Raw genomic sequence first — 22,321 nt, forward strand, 5'->3', positions numbered from 1 at the left:
GGCTTAAATTAATATTTAGGTGAAAAAAAAAACAACAAAAAAACAGGGCTGGAGAAATAACTCGGTGGTTAAAAGCACTGCCTGCTCTTCCAGAGGACCCAGGTTCAATTTCCAGCACTCACATGGCAGCTCAAAACTGTAACTCCAGTTCTAAGGGATCTGAGACCCTCACACAGACATAAATGCAGGCATCAATGTACAGTGTACAAAATGAAAACCAGTGCATTGAAAAAAGATCATTGCACAAAATGAAAATAAATCATTTCAAGATCCAGGATTAACTCGTCTGACTTTTTTTTTTCCAGACAGGGTGTATTAGTTAGGGTCCTCTAGAGAAATGGTTCTCAGCCATTGTTAAAGGCCGTGAGCCCTTTGACAAACCTTTGTCTCCCAAAATACTTACATTCATAACAGTAGCAACAAAAAAAATTTATACCACAGCATGAGGAACTGTATTAAAAGGTCACAGCATTAGGAAGGTTGAGAACCACTGCTCTAGAGGAATAGAACATTCATTACAGAATGAATAGGTTTTTTAGAATGGCTTACAGGCTGTTGTCCAGCTAGACTAGTAATGGCTGTCTACCAACAGAAGGTCCAAGAATCCAGTAGGTGTTCAGTCCACAAGGCTCTATGTCTCAGCTGGTCTTCAGTATGTACCAGTTCTCAAAAGAAATAGGTTCTAATGCCAGTGAAGGTGTGAGCATGTCAGTGAGAATGAGAGCAAGCTTCCTTCTTCCACATCCTTTATAACTTCCAGCAGAGGGTGTGACCCAGATTAAAAGGTGTATCTTCCCATTTGAAATGATTTAAGATCTCTCACAGGTGTGCCCAGACACTTGGGTTTTAGTTAATTCCAGATGTAGTCAAGTTGACAATCAAGAATAGTCATCACAGCCGGGCGATGGTGGCGCACGCCTTTAATCCCAGCACTTGGGAGGCAGAGGCAGGCGGATCTCTGTGAGTTCGAGACCAGCCTGGTCTACAGAGCTAGTTCCAGGACAGGCTCCAAAGCCACAGAGAAACCCTGTCTCGAAAAACCAAAAAAAAAAAAAAAAGAATAGTCATCACACTGGGTCTCATTATATATCCTGGCTAGCCTGGAACTCACTGCCTTTCCAGGGTTGAGATTGAAAGCTGTGCCATCACACCAACCTCACTGGCTGTATTAAAGCCCCAGTTTTGGCCCTGGGATCAGGCTAAGTGTGTGGTTCACCAGGAAACAGGACAAGGAGACACAGTAGTAACTATATGGCTGGCTAATCCCTCCCTACTCTAAGCCACCTTCTCTTCTCTTCTTTGGGAACCCTAGAACTGCCTGATAAAGAGAGATGAAAATGGCTACTCTGCAGTGGTAGCTGACTTTGGCCTGGCTGAGAAGATTCCTGATGCTAGGTGAGTAACCCTACAGGGCACAGGCAGTGGTCACAACTAATGTAAGTCCAGCTTCTTTCCCAAAGGCCAGAACCTAGCCACAGCCCAAGTTCATTCCTTGACTGGACTCATCCAGGTCTATATCCAGCTTTGGGAGCAACAAAACACAGTCAGGAGATCTGGTTGTCTAGTGAAGCATAGTGGTACACACCTGTAATCCCAGTACTTTCAAGGCAGAGGCAGGGGGATCACTGCAAGTTTGAGTTCAGTAAAGACTTTATAAGCCTCTGTTTCAACAAACAGTAAAGACTCAAGGGCTGGGATTACCATAGTCCAGTTAGTATAGTGCTTGTTTGCCTCAAAAGCACAAAGCCTTGAGAAAATCCCACCACCACACAAACCAGGCATGGTGGTGCATGCCTGAAATCCTGGACGATCAATAGCTGGAAGTCATCTCCCATTACATACAATCCAAGCTATGTGAAACCTTGTTTTTTTTTTTTTTGTTGTTGTTGTTGTTTTGTTTTGTTACTTCCCATTGTGCCAGTCACTGGCAAGCTTTCTTCTTTACTTCACAGTTTAGGGAGTGAGAAGCTGGCTGTGGTGGGCTCACCTTTCTGGATGGCACCTGAGGTTCTCCGAGATGAACCTTATAATGAGAAGGTAAGTCTGAAGATTTCAAGGCCTGATTATCCTTTATGGCCCAGAAAAGGATCAGTATCCTGCCTACTAAATATAGGGCTAGCATCTCGCTGTTGTTAATGGAATACGGGTAATATAGCCCAGACTAGGCTGTTAAGAGGTGGGGGAGTGGGGTAGGAAGATATCCCACTCATTACTCGACTGAAAAACTGAGGTCTGACCACCTACCAGGCAGATGTGTTCTCTTACGGTATCATCCTCTGCGAGATCATTGCCCGCACCCAAGCTGATCCAGACTATCTTCCCCGCACAGAGGTGAGCTACTGGCATGTGACCAGCACCACAGGGATGGGGTTGGTTTGCTTATGAAGGTTTTATCCTTGGGGTGGAGTTGCTGGAACTACTCTGTAGCTACTTCTGAGGCAGTTCCTAGCCTCTTCTGAGTGGGCCAGGATTAGTGGGTGTGATTAATGACTTATCTATTCATGTCCCTTGTACACTTCTCCACTTTACTCATCCACAGAATTTCGGGCTGGATTATGATGCTTTCCAGCACATGGTGGGAGACTGCCCCCCAGAGTTTTTACAGCTCACCTTCAACTGCTGTAATGTGAGTGTCCTTCTTCACCTGGCTTTGGTCAGGTGCTGAGCCCTTTTCATTTGGTTAGGACTTAAAGGGAAAAGCTACAAATTAATCTCATAAGGGGCATGGCTTCATTCTCCCTAGATGCGTAGCACCAACCATATTTCCTACTCTGGCCTATTATAGGCTCTCCTGAGTACCCTGGACCAAAGAAAGAAGAAACTGCTTTGCAGGGCAGACCCTTGGCTGTGCCCTGAGGGCTGACCAAGCTTTGTCAGGTTTTATTTGTTGAACTATAGCAACAGCCAGTCCTAATGCAAGAGAAAACTTTAGTTACCCAACCTGAATCTTAAAAGATGCCAGGAACAGATTCAGATTTCATCTTTGGGGTGGGAAGCACAGTGCAGGGCTCATGGCTGGTACGGATATATACAGATGGACCCCAAACTGCGCCCATCCTTTGAAGAGATTGGAAAGACCCTTGAGGAAATTATGAGCCGCCTACGGGAAGAAGAGTTGGAAAGGGACAGTAAGCTGCAGCCCCCGGTTAAAGGTAAGAGATCAGACTCCGAGATGTGAGACATTCCCCCAGGGGAAAGATCCTAGGTCCAGAAGTGGGAGGGGAGTGGGCATGGACAGTCAAGTAGTACACAATCTTAGAGCTGTGACTTGGCACATAGCTTCCCTCTTTTCTCATTGATAAAATGGGGCAACTACATATCTCACTTTCCTCAAGAAAAGTGTAACTGTCTGCTTACACTGAGAGTAACACAGCTTACTGTTCATCAGGACCGGTGGACAAAGCGCATGTAGGGAAGCGACTGAGCTCACTGGACGACAAGATTCCCCATAAGTCTCCACGGCCAAGACGTACTATTGGGCTGTCTCGAAGCCAGTCAGACATTTTCTCTCATAAGCCTCCACGTACAGTCAGTGTCTTGGACCCCTACTATCGGCCACGAGATGGTGCTACACATACCCCAAAAGTTAATCCTTTCAGCGCACGCCAAGACCTCAAGGGTGGCAAGATCAAATTCTTTGACCTGCCCAGCAAATCTGTCATTTCCCTCGTATTCGACCTGGACGCACCAGGGCCTGGAACTACGCCTCTGGCTGATTGTCAGGAGCCACTGGCCATGTCTTCCAGACGGTGGCGTTCTTTGCCTGGTTCACCCGAGTTCTTGCGTCATGCTTGTCCATTTGTGGGCTGTGAGGAATCACTATCTGATGTGCCTCCACCACGACTCAGTAGTCTCAAGTATGGAGTAAGAGAGATCCCACCATTCCGGGCATCTGCCCTACCGGCTGCTTCAGTCCATGAGGCCATGGATTGCTCCAACCCCCAAGAAGAAAACGGTTTTGGACCCAAGCCCAAGGGGACCAGCCCATGTGTTGACACTGCCTCTGAGGAGATGGAGGTGGAAGAAAGGCCACAAATGGCTCCTGTCCTCTTCTCCATCTCTGGAATAAACTTCCAAACCCAGGGAGAGCAGGATGGGTGAGGTGGGGGGAGGACTAATCCCTACCTCACCTTAGGGATGGACTTTTACCTGAAACTGCTGGATCCCCTTGGTGTACAGCCAGGCTCTTCTCTGGAGCCCCAGGCAGGCTGAGAAAAGTCTGGCTTAAAAATTGGGCTTTTAGTGCTCAATGTAGTTAGGGCTAACCTAATTCTAAGCCTCTGAAATCCAGCAAGGAGCTCTGGCTCCCACTGACAGTCACGTCCTAGATAGGACCAAAGGACTCTAGTTCCAGGCTGAGCTGGCAGGCAGCTCCTTTTCCACCCTAGGTCTCGTGACCATTCTGGGGCATATATGTTGCAGGATGGTCACTAGAGCTAACTAGGAGGCTGAGAAGGGCATGGCTGTTTCTCAGACCTGACTGAAGACGGGGATGCTTCTTGCCAGTATGTCTAAGACACTTGAATAATTGCTGTTTGCACGTACTGTATGGTCAGACCACACACTACATCTCTATGCAAGGGGGGGACAAGGCAATGTGGTGGTCAAGGATATTTTAGCTAACCTATTCAAGACTTTTCCAGTTGATTAATCTATTTTCATATTTATAAAGGAGTCTTAATGTTTTGCCTCAAGACTTTCAACCTTGGTGTTGGGAGTGGGGCTGATTTGTAGGCCCCAGGGCCTGCTCTATGTATGTGTCAACAGGTGATACAAACAGAGGTTAATGTATTATACTTGGACTGATTTTCTCCCTGCTATAGCTGAAGCTTTGGGAACAGTCTGTCCTTACAGAGCCGCAATAAGAAATAACCAAAGAATGAAGTTGGTTAAATATTTTCATAATTCATTTCTGTTGATTTTTTTTTAAACTTTTCCCAAGACACTTTCAGATTAAAAAATAAAGTTGATGTTCCAGGTGCTAGTTAGTCTTATTTTGTACCCCAGCGTCAGGCCTCTGTACAAAAGAAAACAGTGAAGCGCTCATTGTCTCTGCCAGGACCTGCACAACAACTCCGTAGTACTTAAACGCAACATACACAGGCTAACCACTCAAATAACTTTTTCTTCTTTGAAACAGGGTTTTTCCATACAGCTCTGGCTGATTAGAGTAGGCCATGAACTGTAGCAGTCTTCCTGCCTCAGCCTTCAGGGTACTGGGATGCAGACATGAGCCACTACACAGAGCCAAACATCTCTTTCCTACTCTTAGCTTCTCTCACTAGGTCTAGTGCCAGGCAGATGTTTGAGTCAGCTGCTGCCCCAAGCCAGCTTCATTTTCTGGTTGTGGGCTTTAGAAGAACGAGAAAACTGGCTCTTAGCCACTGTGAGCGGTACAGTTTTGCCGCTTAGATATACCTTATTGTGACATTCAGGAAGCCAAGGTCCAGAACTGCAGAGTTGAGGTCCGTGCCTCAGTCCCACATAGGCCATCACATAGCCTGTCATAAAGGCATCAAAACCAGCCCGATGCAATCCATCCCCAGGCACAGGATTAGGACTGGCTTGACTCACTGGCAGTTCTGAGGCAGCCACATCAGCTATTTCAGAATTTGTTGCCTTATGCTCCACCTCTAAGTCACTGTTGTGATCTTGCTTGGAGCCAAGCTGATCCCTAGATTCACCCTCTGTCACTTTTTGTTCAATTTCTGTCTTGAGGCTATCTTCACAGACCTGCTTTGTGGGAGGACCATCTTCAGCTTGATCCCTAGATTCACCCTCTGTCACTTTTTGCTCAATTTCTGTCTTGAGGCTATCTTCACAGACCTGCTTTATGGGAGGACCATCTTCAGCTTCCTCAAAGGTCTCTGTCCCTGGCTGGCTCAGCAAAGCCCTTTTCCGTCTGTCCTTACGTCGCCGCCGTCGCCGTTTGTCCTCTGCCACAGCCTCATCAGTGTCAATGATAAGGTCAATATCATGTGACTGAGGACACTGAGGTCCTAGAGGGCACCAGCCATAGGCCTAGGGGTTGGAAAGAGGCTTAGAAGGGGTTCCATACATCAGAACCTCCCTTCCCCAAGAAACAGATGAATGTTCTCACCGAGAACTTGGTGCAGATGCCGGGGGTGTGAGAAGGACGGGAGGTTACAGGAGACATACAGCAGCGGTAGTCAATATGGCCTCTCATGCTAGATGGATAGCTGCAGAACTCCAGGGCAAGGTGTGGGCTGCCAGCTGCCCGCCGCTTCCCATTTTCCCGCTCACTGCAACAGCGCAAGAGGGTTTGCTCCACTAGCATATAAGCTCCACGAGAACAAGGGGGTTTGTGTTTTGTTCACTGCTGAATCCTCAGCACCTAAAAACAGTGCCTGGCATATGGTAGGTACTTGATAAATAATCTTAAGTGAATGAAATAGGTTCATACCAGGCCCCACCCCTTTCCCTCAACCGTGTCCTCACCATTTCCGGAAAGCATATTCTAAGTAGGAAGCTACAAAGCGGGCATGAAACTCTGCAGCATATTTGGTGTCATAAATGCCTGCTGGGAACATCTCACACAGGTCAGCAGTGAAGGTTCCCAAATTCTCAGGCAAGTGTGCGTAGAAGTTCTGGTACAGGAACACCAGGTCTATAAGGCCATTATGTAGCACCAGGGGCCGACGGGCCCGAATCAGTTCAAGGAACAGGGTCCGTACTGACTGGCTCTGGCTTTCGTCTCCCTAGGTGGAAGGGAAGGGGTCAGTGGGAAGAACAGAATGCCCGCCCAGTCAGGCTCTCGTGCGGCACACCTGGGAAGTACTCCCTCATTTTCCAACCCAATGCTACCCTCCCTCGTACGTCTCATGTGTCCCCAGCCTTGTCACTAGTGACTCTCCATATTTACAAGCAGATGTCCCCTAGGCAGTCAGTCCATGGTAGCGAGAAATAAGCCACAGAGAACACAGACTCAAGGCAACAGAAGCTGGACCCCTACCTTGTCGTTGCCCTTATGGTAGGGGATACCCTGAGCATACTGCCGGTTGAAGTTGAAGCCGTGCTGTACCAGGAACTGCACAGACTTTGGTTCTATGACATACTCCTCCATGCACAGTAAGGTGAGATTGAACACTTGGGTCAAGTAAGAATTTTCACCCTGAAAAACAAGGAGGATCTGTTCTGTCAAAAATTAGGAAGAAAACCTCCCAGCCTTCTCCAGCACCTCTGCTCTTCTGCCCCATGCGTCACATCTGGGGTGAGGGAAGCTCATACCTTATCTGGCTGCTGCTTGAAGCAGGCGAGGCCCAGAGACAGAACAGAACGGGTCCTGGCAGCATGACACACGGCCTTGTAACGTTCCTCGATGCACCTTAAGAGTTGGGTTTGGGCATGGCTGTGGCTGAGTTAGTTTCACAAAGGACCCAAACCACTGAGAGCTGGGATGCCCTAACCCTGGACTGAGATCTACACACTTGTTAGGGTGTTAAACCTGGGGTTAAAGAAAAGGCTTATGCAGGGCGGTGGTGGCACATGCCTTTAATCCCAGCACTTGGGAGGCAGAGGCAGGCAGATCTCTGTGAGTTCGAGGTCAGTCTGGTCTACAAGAACTACTTCCAGGATAGGCACCAAAGACACAGAGAAACCCTGTCTCAAAAAACCAAAAAATGAACAAGAAAAGGCTTATACTTACTGATTCAGCAAACTCTTCCGGTCCCCAAGCCCACTCAGCTCCTATGGATGGGTAAAGGACTGTGATTATCTCCCACACCCATCAAACCCTTCACAGCCACCTGTCCTGTTTCCCAGACCTCACCGTGTCCACAGCCACAAAGCTTGCCGTCTTTAGGGCCAGCAAGAGCGACGGCCATATCTCCTTGAAGTTGTCACTCTGTACATCCACCACAGGAACCCGTACCACAAACTCCTCTGCAGATTTTGTGTTTTTGTTGACATCACCTAGGGATAAGGGAAATGAATTGTCATGTTCCCACAAGGTCCCAGTGGATCAGACACCAAGCTAGATGTTGGAGAGGGGTTGCCCATTGACAAGTTTCTCCCTAGAGATTCTGCAACCTCCAACTCTATACACAGCTTTGGACAGTGCCCTAAACTTGGAAAGAGAGCATCTGGGTATTGCAGTGGCTTTTATGTGGGATTGGGAAATCATTTCCTTTTTTGCAACATACTCAGGAGACAAGTGTAGACAACCTTTGAGTATTCTTTCTCCTCCGAGCCTGTAATCTCAGGACAAGGAGCATAAAACTGAAGGGCCTTGAGTTTGAAGCCAATCTGTGCTATAGAGCAAGACCCTGTCTCAAACACAGAGCCCATAAGGCTCCATACTCATGGTGCCTCAACAGATACAAGAGTGCTTCAACGTTAGACCTAAGCTCCACTTACCGTGGACGACTCCCCACTTCCCTGGTGTTACCGATTGACAACCACCGGCTCGAGCCAAACAGCACCTCCCCACACGCCCTCACTGCTCTACAATCTAACTTAACGGGCTTTAAAGTTGCACGAGCTGCACACTGGGACTTGTAGTCTCCTAGGACAGCGGGCGCTAGCAGAAGCTACAGGCCTGATCCTAGGACTACCGGCCCGAGGCTTATCCCTCCACAGGCCCCCGAGGCTTCTGTAGCTACCCCCTGAGAAGTCGCTCACCGTCAGAGGTCGCTGGAACCGAAGGCACACCGTCGTCACTGCCGGCGGCCATGATGCCGCGCGCCCACGCCAGCCTTCTGGAGGTACGCCGAGACTTCCGCTTCGTCTCCCTGAGAGACTCCGGCGCAGGATGGGGCGGGTCTTGCCGTCTAGGTCTCGTGGGGTCAACTTCCGTTCAGAGTGGCCGGGCGGAGCGCGGACCTTGCGCGCGCCGAGTGCCTATTGGCTGAGCGTCCGGACTGGTCGAAGCCACGCCCCTTGGCGGGTTCTCCGGGGCTGTGGGCTGGAGACTGCGCGGGAGGTAATTTATTTTTCCGCACGCTCTGGCGGGAACTTGGAACTTTTAAGATACTACAAATCTTTTCATCTAATAGCCCAGGGCTGGCGTGGGCAGCGCAGGATTCCCGGGGGTGGAGGAGAGCACACCTCCTATGCTGAGCTAAACCATGCCTAGGAGCTCGGGAGAGATGGGCGCGCCACACTTTGTAAAGGGTCTGAGCGTGGACGCCACGCCAGAAAGTTGGAGGAAGGTAGAGGCGGGAGGCGTTTTACCTGACGCGGGTAGATAGGTGGTAAAGCGACCAATCTGCAGGAACGCTTTTAAAATAATTCACACAGTGATAATGTGCACTTGGGTTAAGGCTTTGATAGTAGGATATCAAGGAAAAGCCAACTTGTCCGAATTTGACCCCTGGCATAAGAGAGGTAGTAACACTGTCGGAAACCAGTGCCACCGCAGGGCGCGTTCACATCCTCCTCCTACCGGCCTGGATTTCCCTTCTCTGGAGGGAGTGTCTTTTTATCAGTATGCAGCATTACCTCACCTCACTGAAAAAGGAATCTCCTTTGAATCTTCCCCCATCCCATTAATTCATTTAACAAGTATTTATTGTGTATGGTAAATATATTTGGCACAGGCTCTAAAAAAATAATAGAGACCTCTCATAAGTTTGTGGAGGGTTTGGGTTTTTTTTTTTTTAAACTGGAGTCTGGCGGTGGTGGCGGCGCACCTGCGAAGCCTCGAAAAAACAACAGCAGCAAAGAAAGAAAGAAAGAAAGAAAGAAAGAAAGAAAGAAAGAAAGAAAGAAAGAAAGAAAGAAAAGGGTCTCTAGTAGCACGGACTGGCCTTGAACTCCTTTAAAACAAGGACAACAAAAGTCCTCAATCTCCACGTCTGGAGTGCTGGGTTACTCATGCTTAACACCACCCTTGTTTTGTTCAATGTTTTGTTTGGTTTTGGTTTTTGTTTTTCGAGACAGGGTTTCTCTGTAGCTTCGGAGCTTGTTCTGGAACTTCTCACCCTGCCCCATTGACCAGACTGTCCTTGAACTCACCCATACCCGCCTGCCTGCCACCCGAGTGCTGGGATTAAAGGTGTGCGTGCCAGAGTGAGTCATTTTTAGAAAACTGAAACGTTTGTGCTCTTTCCTAACTTCATACCCTTCACTTGTGTGACCTTTCCTCGTTATGCCAAGGGTTTCTTCTTTGAAATATCTTATGTAATTTATTATGTGTGTTGTTCTCTGTTAGATTATAAGCTCTCCTCTGGAAGAATCCTGTGTTTGCTGAGGTTTGAGGGTCTCTGCAGCCACCACAGCCAGCAGAGTATCATCTTCGGGAGGCAAGAAGGCAGTCAGGTTCAACACAACTAAGTAGCCAGTGCTGACTTTAACTTCCGGAGTCTCACCCTAAATAGTTTATTTTAGACATATTTAAGCACAACACAGTTCGGTGAAAGATTTCCTGGTGATAGATGACTTAACCCTGTGTGCACAATAGAACTTTAAGATGTGACTACATCAAAACCCTTTGTAAAGTACCTGTGAGATCTTCTATGACAATGGGTTCTATAGATTGACAAGCTCACAGTAAAGGTCTGGGGGAGGAGAGTTGTCAGGTAGAGCAGAGGTCATCGGCCTTCTAGGTGGGAAATAGGTAATCCATCTCTCACTCTGAAGAGACAACCTTGTGTGTCTACCATCCCTGGTTCCCCTATTGCTCATCTGTGATCACAAGGACCTCTGTCGTACCCACAGTGAGGTAAACTGTTTGGCACACAGTAGGCAATTCTAAAAACATTTGTTAAGGGATTGATGGGAAGCTGTTGAACAGTTCATATATGGAAATGAAAAAAAAAACATGATCACTTCTGTTTTCTTTTGTGGTTTCATATAGGCTAGGAGAGATCTCAAACTATTTAGCTGAAGATGACCTTGACTTTGAACTCCACCTCCTAAACACTAGGATTACAGGTGCAAACATGTGATTACATTGTGGAAGCAATGGTCATGTCTTGGAAAGATTGCTTTCTTCGGAGAACAGGCCGTAGGAGAAATTGTGAAAGTGAGCAAGTTTGGCAAAGGAGGTTGGTGATGAAGGGGAGGAGAATGTCCTGTTCAGAGTATTGGAGTATTGTAGGTGTAGGGGCCTAGGATAAAGGAGGGGCCATCACAGAGAAGTGGGAAGAAGTGGAAAGAAGGCAGAGCCAATAGTTTGTATATCCCCCCCCCCAAAAAAAAAAGCAAAAGCAGGGTCATTTGATGAAAATGACGTGGTGAATTCCAAGCACTGTTAGGAAGAGATTAAAACAGGTTTGGTAGGATTGCAGCACAACCAAAGATGGGGTCAAGTTGCTTACTTAGCCTCTGCTTTCTGAGCTGAAATGGAAGTCATAGTTCCCGCCTCCCAGAGCCATTGGCTTGAGCAGACAGTGAGCTCCCACTCTGAAGTGTTAGATACTTTGTTAAAGCCTTTTTCCTTCCTTTTCTTTTTATTTATTTATTTATGGTGTGTTTTGTGTGTATGTGAGCCCATACATGCTGTGATAATCAGGCTTGGTAGTAGGGACCTTTATCTGTTCAGCCATCTTGCTGTTTCCTATTAGTAAAGTTTTTGCAGTTAGAGAAAAGATAGCCAGGAAAGCAGCCTAGCAACAGCCAGCCAGCTGTATTTACTAACAGCCGGCCAGTTAGGATTTACTAGCCCATGTCTCTTCTCATTGATTTGCCATCTGCTCTCAGGCATATCTTTTTCTCTCTTTAATTCTTGTTTTCTCATTTTTGTGAGGCAGAGGCAGGTGGCTCTCTGTGAGTTTGAGGCCAGCCTGCTCTACAGAAGATAGCCAAGGCTACACAGAGAGACCCTATCTTGGAAAAAGAAAAAGGAAATTCTTCATAGACATGCCCAAATTCTCGGGATTTAGTTGATTCCAGACATAGTCAAGTTGACAACCAAGATTAGGCATCACAGAGGACCAGGGTGTGAAGTCAGCCTTGAATACGTAGTGAGACCGTTTCAAAAGACACAGGGGCCTGGAGAAATGGCTCAGCATTGGATAGCACTTGCTGTTCTTAGAGCAGAATTCAGTTCCCAGAATGCATATGACAGCTCACAGCTGTAACTACAGTTCCAGAGAATCTGACACCTAGCCTCTGAGGGTAGCACGTGGTACATACATGCATGCATGCAGACAAAAGACAGAAAAGAAAAGCTGGGCAGTAGTGGCACATGCCTTTAATCCCAGCACTCAGGAGGCAGAGGCAGATGGATCTTTATGAGTTTGAGGCCAGCTTGGTCTACAGAGCAAGTTCCAGGACAGGCTCCAAAGCTACAGAGAAACCCTGTCTCAAAAAACCAAAAAGAAAAGAAAAGAAAAAGCCAAGCTGGATATTCTGAGTGATCTGGGGAGAGGTAGCTCTAATTCCTTCAGGACTTCAGATTCAGCCTCATTGTGGCTGACCCCGTTGGCTATATCTGTCTCTTCCAGGTCATCATGAAGAAGCTACGAGCATCTGTCAGGAGTCACAGAAAGCAACCAGCCAACCCCAAGAAAAGGGGAAAATGTGCCCTTAGCAGCAGCCAGGCCAAGCTTTCTGCCCCTGATGGTAAGGAGCTCGGCCCTTGCCAGAGTGTCAAGGGACTGGTTTCACTGGCTGTACAAGAGGACAGATTCAAGCTTGCTGTGTACCGAGGGATTAAGAAGCTAATTCTGACTGCTGCTGTGTAACTTTGGGCCAAGCGCTCTGGGTATTTTCTTAACAGTAGAATGGAACAGTTTCATCTACACATCACTGTCGTGCAACTTTCATGGCATGAAATGAGTTTATAAACCTGAATGAGTTTTGAAAATAGGGAAACACCCTGCATGGGTACCTATTCTGCCTAACTAAAACTATTGAGTTTTCATTTGTAGCCCAGAAAGAGCAAAGACACTGGCAAAACTAAGACCAGAAATTTGGCCAAATCTACACAGAACTAGAACTCCTAATGTAGCTCTAAAGACTGCGTGAGGGATGTGGGTAGGAGAAGCCCCAAGTGCGAACAGGCTACTACAGGTTGCTATGCCCTGAATCCTTGATGGGCCTGTGCAAAAATGATCCCAAAAAAAGACAGCAGGATGGCTCAGTGGGAAGAAGCTTTTGTCACACAAGCCTGATTACCTGAGCTTGATCTTCAGGACCCACGGAAAGGTGGGAGGGGAGAACCAACTCTGAATGCTGCCCTCTGACCTACACATTCACGTCATCCATACACAATAAGAATAAAATGTTTAATAGGGAAGAGCCAGAGGTAGTTGATCACCCTTGTAACCCCAGCGCTTGGGGAGTTGGAACAGGAGGATTAGGAGTTTAAAGCTAGCCTTGGCTACACAGCAAGTTTGAGGCCAGCCTGGACCATGAGATCTTGTTGAGACCCTGCTGCTAGAGAGACATCTTAGCTGTCAGGCAGTTTACAGCTGCCCAGAACTCCAGCTCTAGGGAGTCGGATACCTCGGATATATGCACACTTAAAAATAATTCTTAAAAGGAAAAATGAGAAATGGGAGGCGGTGGCGGGGAGGAGGCAGAAATCTTTAATAAATTAATTAATTTTTTAAAAAAAAGGAAAAATGAGAGGTCTGGGGGGGAAGGGTAATCTGGAGTGTCTTGGTCATCCTGCAGGCCAGGCCAAGCAGAAGGATGAAGAGTTCCTGCAGACCTCTGTCTGCCCATACCATCTGTTCAGAGACATGACTGATGTCACGACATTCCGAAGAAACTTGCTCAGCTGGTATGACCAAGAGAAGCGGGACCTGCCTTGGAGAAGATGGGTAAGTGAGACAGGGACAGTGCGCTGGGCAGCTGGCTCAGCCTTTCAATTCTAAGTCTTCACCTGTGGCTTCCTTCACAGGTAGAGGAGGAAGCCAACTTGGACAGGCGGGCCTATGCTGGTCAGTACAAAACTGGGCTTCTGTGCCTGCAAGTCCTTAGTTTAGGGACTATGTTTAGGTTTGGGGACTAGGGGCTAGGAGTCAAGGTGAGTTAGCAGTACCTCATGTTAACCCCCTTCCCCAGTATGGGTGTCAGAGGTTATGCTGCAGCAGACCCAGGTTGCCACGGTGATCGACTATTATACACGATGGATGCAGGTGACGCCAGGGAGACGCCAGGGAGGGAGGGGAGAGTCGGCTAGACCCCTAGACTCCGGAAAAGGCTTCTTCTCACACCCTCGACCTTGACCTTATTTCCTCTTGCCCGTTTTGGGTCTACAGAAGTGGCCAACGCTTCAGGACCTGGCCAGTGCTTCCCTGGAGGTGAGCCACCCTTGGGTAGGGAGAATGAAAACAACTGAGGGACCAACCACCGATCTTTGACCTCCGACCTCCACCTACAGGAGGTGAACCAGCTCTGGTCTGGCCTGGGCTACTATTCTCGAGGCCGTCGGCTGCAGGAGGGAGCTAGGAAGGTAAATGGGTGGTGCACTGACTAGGAGGCCAGCAGCCTCGGGTGTCTTCACACTGAACCTTCCTACTCCAACCAGGTGGTCGAGGAGCTAGGCGGTCATGTGCCACGGACAGCAGAGACCCTGCAGCAGCTCCTTCCTGGTGTGGGGCGCTACACAGCTGGAGCCATTGCTTCCATTGCCTTTGGCCAGGTAAACCTGTATGCCTCCCATATTCAGTGTGCACACCCTCCTTCCTCCACGTCCAGTCTGACTCCCAGGCTCCTCTGTGCCAGGTAACTGGTGTGGTGGATGGGAATGTCTTACGGGTGCTGTGCCGAGTCCGCGCCATTGGTGCTGATCCCAGTAGCTCCGTTGTCTCTGGTCATCTCTGGTAAGAAGCTGGGATGATGGAAACCGGGAAGGGTCTGGCCAGAGCGTTTTTGCTTGCAGTAGTGTGCCTTACTTTTAGGAGCCTAGCCCATCAACTCGTGGATCCAGCCCGGCCTGGGGACTTCAATCAAGCAGCCATGGAGCTGGGGGCCACAGTGTGTACCCCACAGCACCCTCTCTGCAGCCAGTGCCCTGTGCAGAGCCTATGCCAGGCATACCAGAGGGTAAGCTTCTTAAGGACGAATTAGGGTGACCTAGTGAATGACCCTTGCCCTATGACACCCTCCTCTATGTCTCTCAGGTAGAGCAGGAAAAGCTCTCTGCCTTGCCAGGCAGTCCTGACGTAGAGGAGTGTGGTAAGCGCCAGCCCTAACCCCAGCTTGCCTCTCCTGGCCCTGTTAGGGAGCTGCCTTTTCAAGTCTGAGTAAGATTCTGCAGTGGGGTTAAGCCTCCCCCTGGGCTTGACACTAAGGCCACTTGGCCTGAGCAGAGTTTGGAATCTTTGTGTGCAGCTCTCAAGACTAGCCAGTGCCAGCTTTGCCTGCCTCCCACAAAACCCTGGGACGCCTCTCTGGGAGTGGCCAACTTTCCTCGCAAGGCCAGCCGCAGGCCTCCCAGGGAGGAGCACTCTGCCACTTGTGTTGTGGAGCAGCCCAGGACCAGCGGGAGTCCCCTCATTCTGCTGGTGCAGAGGCCTCACTCAGGTGCCTGACTGTGGGGCTGGAGGTCAGGGTCACAAGCAGCCGAGGAACAAAGGGGCAGTGCCAGACGCTGACCCCTTATCTGGCTGCCATCAGGTCTGCTGGCTGGACTCTGGGAGTTTCCGTCTGTCACCCTGGAGCCCTCAGGCCAGCATCAGTACAAAACCCTTCTGCGGGAACTGCAGAGCTGGTCCGGACCCCTCCCTGCCACTCGTCCCCAGCACCTGGGAGAGGTAGGTTAGCAGAGGTGCCAGGATTGAGCACTTCCATCCATGTTAACATTCACAGACCCGGCTCCGTCTCTTCCCTCCCCAGGTGATCCACGTCTTCTCTCACATCAAACTGACATATCAAGTATATAGTCTGTCCCTAGAAGGACAGACTCCAGCGACCCCTGCACCCCCTGGTGCTCGATGGTTGACTTGGGAGGAATTCCACAATGCAGCTGTCTCCACTGCCATGAAAAAGGTACTTTTGTGTCTTGTTTGTCTCTTATATGAACTTATTGCTGTATAAATGAAAAAAGAAATGTATATTTTAAATAAAATTGCTGGGGCTCTCCATAGGCCAGGGTGGAACTCAAGCTATTGGTTCTTTTGGAGAAGGTGCCAGTCCTGTTTTGTTCCCCCCCCCCACCTCCTTCTTGGCTAGGTATTCCGCATGTATGAAGACCATCGGCGAGGCACCTGCAAGGTGAGTCTCAGAGGCTCATCCTCTCATCTTCCCCAGGCCTGCCTCTGGGGCTCTTAGAAGTCATGTATTGACGTCCATTGTGAACTAGGGACTGATGGTACAGTGAGACTATAGGACAGGAGAACAAGAACAAACTGGTGTGGGCTCTGGTGTCACGGGGATGTATAGTATTTGCTCTGGGTTCCGTGGGATCTGAGGTAGGGAGCCATCTGTGAGACAAGGATCATGAAAAGCTGCTTACTGAAAATAATTGCTAATTTGGGTCCTAGAAAAAGATTTGTTTTTATTATTTGTAACTATGTGTATGTATCTATGTGTAGGTATATGTACACTGAGTGTAGTACCCATAGAGGCCAGAAGAGGGCAGTGGATCCCCTGGATTTGATGTTATAGGTGCTTGTGAACCATGTAACATATATACTGGGTCCCTGACTCAGGTCCTCTGCAAGGGCAGTACACACTCTTAACCACTGAGCGATGCCTCCACCCCTCGCCCCCAGACAGTTTCATTTAGTGTAGGTTGGCTTCACCCACACTGTGCAACTGAAGATGTCCTTGAACTTCTGATCCTCCTTCACGAAGGGTTATAGGCATGCACCTATCCAGCACTGGGACGCAAACCTAAGGGCTTTGTGCATGTTAGACAATCCCTCTATCAACTGAGCCATGTCCCCAGCCCCAGCTTTGCATCTAGCAAGATTTTGGGGGGCACATTTTGGGGAGGTGGAAAATCCTATAGCATTATAGGCTAGATTAGTAGGGCAGGCAGAAGATTCCCTGACGTGTACTTAGTATTTCCCACCTTGGATTTTCTACAGGGTTCTAAAAGGTCCCGGGTGTCTACTCCATCAAGCCGGAAAAAACCCAGCCGGGGGCAGCAAATCCTGGATAGTTTCTTTCAGCCTCATATTCCCACAGACACACCCAACAGTACAGCCCAGTGATGCCTCTGGAAGGCCCACCCCAAATCCAGTCTAATAAAATGCTTATTTCTGTAGTCCTTTTGGAGAACGTTCTGCACTTTCTCTAGTCCCTTCACTTACTTTTGCGAGGCTCAGAAAATGGACAACTCAGCTTGGTTCTGACTTCCTCTGGATGCATTCTGATCTGAGTATTCTTCCCTGGCAGAGTCAGGGCAGCTGCAGGGAGCACCTGTCCGTGGCTGACATCTAATGCTCCCGTTCTGGGTCTCAGGTAAGCTGATTGGAGCGTCATCTTAGAGCAGGTGGTTGGGCTAATCCTGACCTAGTCTGCACCTGCAGCTGTTTCTCCCTGGGGAGGTCGGCACTGAGGAGGGTTTGTATTAAATTCTTCTTCAAAATCATTTATTCAGGGCCCATTTCACAAGTAATGAAACTTCAGAAAGCACATGGGTTACTAATCCCAAGACCTTCAGGGGATGGGGAAGAAATGCAGAGACGACACAAAGGCAGTTAGTTCAGAGTCTTGTGTCTCACGACCTCATTCCTTTATTATTACCTAGAGGTGTCAGACATTTTAAGTCCCAACTCTTTGGAGTCTGGTGAGAGACTAGAATTGGCGGGTATTGGTTGGAATGAAGACCCGCACCTGGCCCTGAAGGGAAGGATGGGCTTTATCTGGGGTGTGGTCCTGTGAGGCGCGTCAGCTCCAGCAGGCCTGTGCTGGACTCCTTCCTCAGAGCACCTAGGACAGGTGGCGACTCCCAGATCTAGCGGGCGTTAGGCTCCCTGAGCCCTCGCAGCTTCCTCTTGCACCGACTGCCATAGAGCCCGGATGTTGTTCTGGCCAAAGCCTGTGGCCCCCTGTCTCTGAATCAGCTCCAGAAAGAAGGTGTCCTCAGCGAAGAGGGACTTGGTAAAGACCTGAAGCAAAAATGTGTCTTTAGCGCCATCTAGCAGAATTCCCTGCCGTCCTAGAAGGCTAGGCTTGTGCCCTGCAGCTATGATTTGTTCCTCTTTGCCAGGCTGCTGATAGTAAGTTTCAGGAGGGGCTAGGAACCGGCCTCCTGCCTTCGCCATCCCCTCAGAAGCTTCCATGATGTTGGGAGTGTACAGTCCTACATGCTGCAGGCCTGGCCCCCCGTGCTGGGCTAGAAATTGCTCTACCTGGTCCTGTTTGTTGGGGAGTCCCGGTAGGGACTCCGCCAGCACGAGGGTGGGAACCGTGCTGTCAGGCGGGATCTGCAGGGCAGTAAGCCTTAATCCCCCTCGCCCAGACCCTGCAGCCACCTTGAGGCCCTGCTCCGGATCCTCACCTGGGCTCAGCGGCAAGTGACGAAACCCTAGGCAGTCGTGGAACCACCGCCTAAGAGTAGGGGAGCTGCCAGAGGTGCAGGCCAAGGTCAAGTGGTCCACGTGGCTGACCCAGCCAGGGCCAGACGCGCAAGGCAGCGGTCTGAATCCAGGCAGGAAGAATCCGCGATAGCCAGTGCGTTGCAGCAACGTAAAGCTAAGGTTACCAGCCGGAGAGCTGACCACTGTATAGATGGCTGTGCCCTGTGCATCCCTCACGCTAGTGGGTGGTACCGGCACCACGCAGCCCCGTGCCGCCAGCGTCCGGGCGGCGGCGCCCACATCTTCCACGTCGAAGCACAGGTTCGTGGCGCTGGGTACCGAGTGGTGCGGATCCAGGCCGTACAGTGGCTCCCCCGGCCCAGAGCCCTCGTTCACTAGAAAGACTGCGTCTCCGCTGCGCAGGGCCAGCTGTCTCCAGCCGCCGGCTTCCCGCACCGCCAGGGGCTGGAAGCCGAAGAGGCGGTGTAGATCCTTCGCTAGGGGCTGTCCAGCTGGCACATGGAAAGCGACATGGCACAGACGGCGGGCGTGCGCAGCCATGGCGAGTCCAATACCCCGGCTCTGTCCTTCTGGGGAGGCTCACTTGTTTCGAACTCCAAAACTCCTGGTCCCAGACTAGTTGTTGGAAGCTGGTGGAGCCCAGGTCTGCCCGAAGAGCGCGTTCCTCGGTCTTTTTCTGGGCAGAGGTCACAGTCAGACCTTGGGGGATTGATCCTCTCTGCAGCGCAACCTCAACCAGAAGCCGGCTAAGGACCCCGGGCTCTGGGGGTAAAATGTATGAGAACCACGCGGACGCTGAGCGGGGCGGGAGATTGGGCTGGATGCTCCGCCTTTGACACGCCCTCTCACCCAGAACGGGTCTCCTCGGGTACAGCCGGGACGAAGGGCAGTTCCATCCCAGGGCTTTGGACCAGGTCACACCCTTGGCACTGAGCCACCCCTTCCCGGGCTCGGGAAGTCACAATAGCCACCTTCACTCGGTGCCAGGAGTAGTCTTCTCACGACCTCAGAAGTTCTGCTCGGGTGGGGGAGGAGCCTGAATTCTCCCTCCACAAGCACGGGATTTCTTAGTCTGGTGCTTTTTCTTTACTCAGGAGTCCGTCTTCAGGTCCTAGTGCTCCATTCATGTCTTATTTTCTTAATATTAAACTATTTAAAGATATATATTTTTTTCAATCTCCAAAACGGAGCGGAGAAATAGGTAAAAGAGAAAACATTTACATATCTTTCCAACCATCCAGGCAATCTCTACTGCCTCTTCAAGTCTATTTCTGCAACTAATCGAGACTTGGAGGTAGGAAAAAGGAAATCCTTTTTGTTTGTTTGATTGTTGTTCCTGTGAGGAACTACTGCTCACCACCTTAACAGAACTCCAGCCACAACTTAGGGATCTGAGCCAGGGCCCCCAAGATGAGTGAAGTCACTAGGATGAAGAAGCCTGTGGGGTTTCAGCCAGAAGGGCCTTGAGCTAAGGTTAGAGAAGGACACGAAAGGGCCGAATGCCAGAAGAAAACCTTAGAGAAGACGCCCCGTTGGCCTGGCCGGAAACTCCTTTGTCAGTCAGAAGGCTTCTGAGGGGACCTGACTTAGACTAGCAGGCGTGGCTGGGTTTTCAGGGTTGCAAGTAGGAGGGCAGGGCAGGACCTCTTTTGCTGACCAGTGATCAGGAGAACATGGATTCCAGAGTTAAGGAGACCTGGCTTAGAAATCTAGCTCTAATAGTCATGACTTTGGCCATGTTGCTTACTTTGTCTCTTCCTTATCTGCAAAAATGGGATTCCCCTGTCCTGGTGCTGAGGATCAATACTCATGGTCTCACACACACTAGGCAAGAACGCTCACTCAGATGGCTGTGGTTAAAGCAGACAGTGTGCGTGTTCAAACAATTGTAGCTGTGGCTGTAGCTTTGTTTTATTCTCATGACACAGGGTCAAGTGGCACCTCCCAGAGGGTATTGTGTGACCTCTTTGGGGAGGTGGGGGTGGGCAGAGACTGTACTAGCTTGGGTCAAAGGTTAGGCAGCCAAGTCAAGGAGCTCTGATAGTGACCCAGAACAAGCTGTGACTCCCTTCGGGGAGTCTTGTAGCATTAATTCATGATGACTCCCCCCAACACCCCCATACTAGGGATTGAGCTCAGGGCCTTGTAAATGCTAGGCAAATATTCTTATCATTGAGCTACATCCTAGCCCCTGTCCTTTCTTCTCTCATATCCCCCTGGACCTCAGCTTCATTCCCTAAGATTTCTAAGCTTGAAGCACCGTGGAAAGTGTAAGGACTGCCTTGGAAAAAGTGTGTAGTTACGGCCAAGTGTGCCCTTAATTAAGGCCCAGTCTTTCCACCTTAGATCTGTGTTCCCACAATCCTTCACACTGAGCAGGATGCCAGTTACCTGACTCGTGCTGCCTAAACCACAGCAGTAGATGGAAGACTAGCCAGTGGGACACTGGAGGCCTCACCTGCTCTCCCACCAGAAAGGACATGTCCTTATTACTAGATCCTAGATTGGGCTGGCTTTCTCAGGCCTGTGGAGCTGAGGAACCTAGCAAGAGGCCTGGGCTTTAACCCCTGACTGTGTAGGGCCTGGACTGAGGCGGCTTTGTCCTGGCTAGTAGCGGATTTAGGTCAGACTGCACAACCAAGACAAGAGGGTCACAAAAAGACTGTAGCCTCCAAGGCAACACAGATTAGAACCACTCCTAGAGCACTCAGGAAAGCCCTGGTTTCGGTGGAATGTGAGGGAGGAGACCTGGAAATACGGCTCTCTGAATGCTAGAGCAAAAACAGGCTGCCCTGAGTGTGTTTAAAGTCAGGGCTTTACAATCCATACCCTCCAAGTCTTCGACCCAGTCCCAGAAGTTTGCTTTCAAGGGTACACCCCGAGTACACCACAGTTCAGCAAAATCACTTAGTTTCCATAAGCCTTGCAGTTCCCCTCCTTTTCAGGGAAAAGCATCGACACTGCAATGAACTGGGTTTTCAGAGGGGTGAAGGTAGAGGTGGCTGCAGTGTTGGTCCCCTGTGATGTCGGTGTCCAGAACATCATCCACTCAGGGTTCCGGAGCTTGCTTCTCAGCTTGACCACTGCCCTCCTGCGTGGCTACCTGTGCTGGGGGTGCTGGAGTCGGCAAGAAGGAAGCGAAACGGAGGAACCCACAGGAAAGGGAGCTCGCAGGCAAGAGAGCAAGGTCACCGCACAGCGGTAGCTTCCTGCCACTCCCGCCTTGTGTCGGCAGGTGAGGTAGGGGTGATCTTGGGCTGTGGAAAGTTGAGGTGTCCAAGTCGTAGAACAGCGCCCCTCCGGCAGGTGTCGAGTCCAAACAGCGCTAGCTCACTCGGCGGGCTAGGAAATCCTAGCTCTCCTGGCTCGTCCTACCCGGTTCCTGGTTCCGGACAGACCAACGGCCTCGAATGGCCTCTCACCCCTCCCCGGATCCGCCCCGCTTTGCCCCCTGGGCCACCCAGCAGCTCACTTCTTTAAGGATCCGCCACATTCAAGTCTTTCCTGGTCCTGCTCTGTGCTCTTTTACCATTCCCTTCCGCCGGAAGCTGCTCCGAAAGCTCCCTCGTGTTTGGATCCGCCTCCGTTTCTCCTCACTTGACTGCTTTGGGTTGGCTCAGAAAAACCTCACAGAGAAGGTGACCTTAATTTTTTTCGAGTTGTAGAATATACATATTTACTAACAAATTAAAACAACAACAATAACAAAACGTACAGTCTCCTGGTAGCCCAGGCTGGCCTCTAACACGTTTTATAACTGAGATCACTTTAAATTGAAGATCCCCCTGCCTCCAGAGTGCGGGGATTATAGGTGTGCACCCCGCCTGGTTATGAAATGCTAGGGATGGAACCTAGGACCTGATACGTGCTAGGCAGGCATGCCACCAACTGAGCTACATCCCCAGCTCCCAGCTTAA

General features: G+C 49.9%; 4 protein-coding genes across 15 annotated transcripts in view; 2 read left to right on the forward strand and 2 right to left on the reverse strand.

Annotated features, from left to right (window-relative positions):
• Positions 1–4,981, forward strand: part of Tesk2 (testis associated actin remodelling kinase 2) — a 105,560-nt gene extending 100,579 nt beyond the window's left edge. The window contains exons 6-11 of the mRNA XM_075946416.1: positions 1,313–1,395; positions 1,953–2,037; positions 2,248–2,331; positions 2,540–2,626; positions 3,035–3,152; positions 3,389–4,981. Coding sequence (XP_075802531.1) covers positions 1,313–1,395; positions 1,953–2,037; positions 2,248–2,331; positions 2,540–2,626; positions 3,035–3,152; positions 3,389–4,101 — 1,170 coding nt within the window. The 3' untranslated portion in view covers positions 4,102–4,981. The remainder of the gene's footprint in view (positions 1–1,312; positions 1,396–1,952; positions 2,038–2,247; positions 2,332–2,539; positions 2,627–3,034; positions 3,153–3,388) is intronic.
• On the reverse strand, positions 4,885–8,757 carry Toe1 (target of EGR1, exonuclease). Its single transcript, XM_075946418.1, has 8 exons — positions 8,641–8,757; positions 7,790–7,932; positions 7,667–7,707; positions 7,249–7,345; positions 6,974–7,132; positions 6,460–6,719; positions 6,101–6,263; positions 4,885–6,021 (listed from the first exon to the last, which is right to left on the reverse strand). Exons 1-8 carry the CDS (start codon positions 8,690–8,692, stop codon positions 5,311–5,313), a joined length of 1,626 nt encoding a protein of 541 aa, XP_075802533.1. The 5' UTR covers positions 8,693–8,757; the 3' UTR covers positions 4,885–5,310.
• On the forward strand, positions 8,660–17,125 carry Mutyh (mutY DNA glycosylase). Of its 12 annotated transcripts, none has more exons than XM_075946420.1 (18): positions 8,660–8,723; positions 9,901–10,029; positions 10,817–10,984; positions 12,408–12,525; positions 13,582–13,730; positions 13,811–13,850; positions 13,975–14,048; positions 14,172–14,213; positions 14,294–14,365; positions 14,441–14,554; positions 14,638–14,735; positions 14,814–14,958; positions 15,036–15,090; positions 15,247–15,438; positions 15,532–15,668; positions 15,751–15,903; positions 16,087–16,128; positions 16,947–17,125. In XM_075946420.1, exons 4-18 carry the CDS (start codon positions 12,414–12,416, stop codon positions 17,070–17,072), a joined length of 1,551 nt encoding a protein of 516 aa, XP_075802535.1. In that variant the 5' UTR covers positions 8,660–8,723; positions 9,901–10,029; positions 10,817–10,984; positions 12,408–12,413; the 3' UTR covers positions 17,073–17,125. The 12 variants fall into 12 exon arrangements, with proteins under 12 accessions (XP_075802535.1, XP_075802536.1, XP_075802545.1 ...); XM_075946421.1 differs by lacking the exon at positions 8,660–8,723 and adding an exon at positions 8,878–8,941 and having other exon boundaries at positions 10,817–11,006; XM_075946430.1 differs by lacking the exon at positions 8,660–8,723 and adding an exon at positions 8,878–8,941 and having other exon boundaries at positions 16,002–16,128.
• A 448-nt stretch (positions 17,126–17,573) lies between these two features.
• Positions 17,574–21,899, reverse strand: Hpdl (4-hydroxyphenylpyruvate dioxygenase like). The gene has a single exon (XM_075945933.1). The coding sequence runs from the start codon at positions 18,942–18,944 to the stop codon at positions 17,829–17,831; it is 1,116 nt and encodes a 371-aa protein (XP_075802048.1). The 5' UTR covers positions 18,945–21,899; the 3' UTR covers positions 17,574–17,828.
• Between the last annotated feature and the right edge of the window lie 422 nt (positions 21,900–22,321).

The sequence above is a fragment of the Microtus pennsylvanicus genome, chromosome 13 (genome assembly GCF_037038515.1).
Source record: "Microtus pennsylvanicus isolate mMicPen1 chromosome 13, mMicPen1.hap1, whole genome shotgun sequence".
Taxonomy (NCBI): domain Eukaryota; kingdom Metazoa; phylum Chordata; class Mammalia; order Rodentia; family Cricetidae; genus Microtus; species Microtus pennsylvanicus.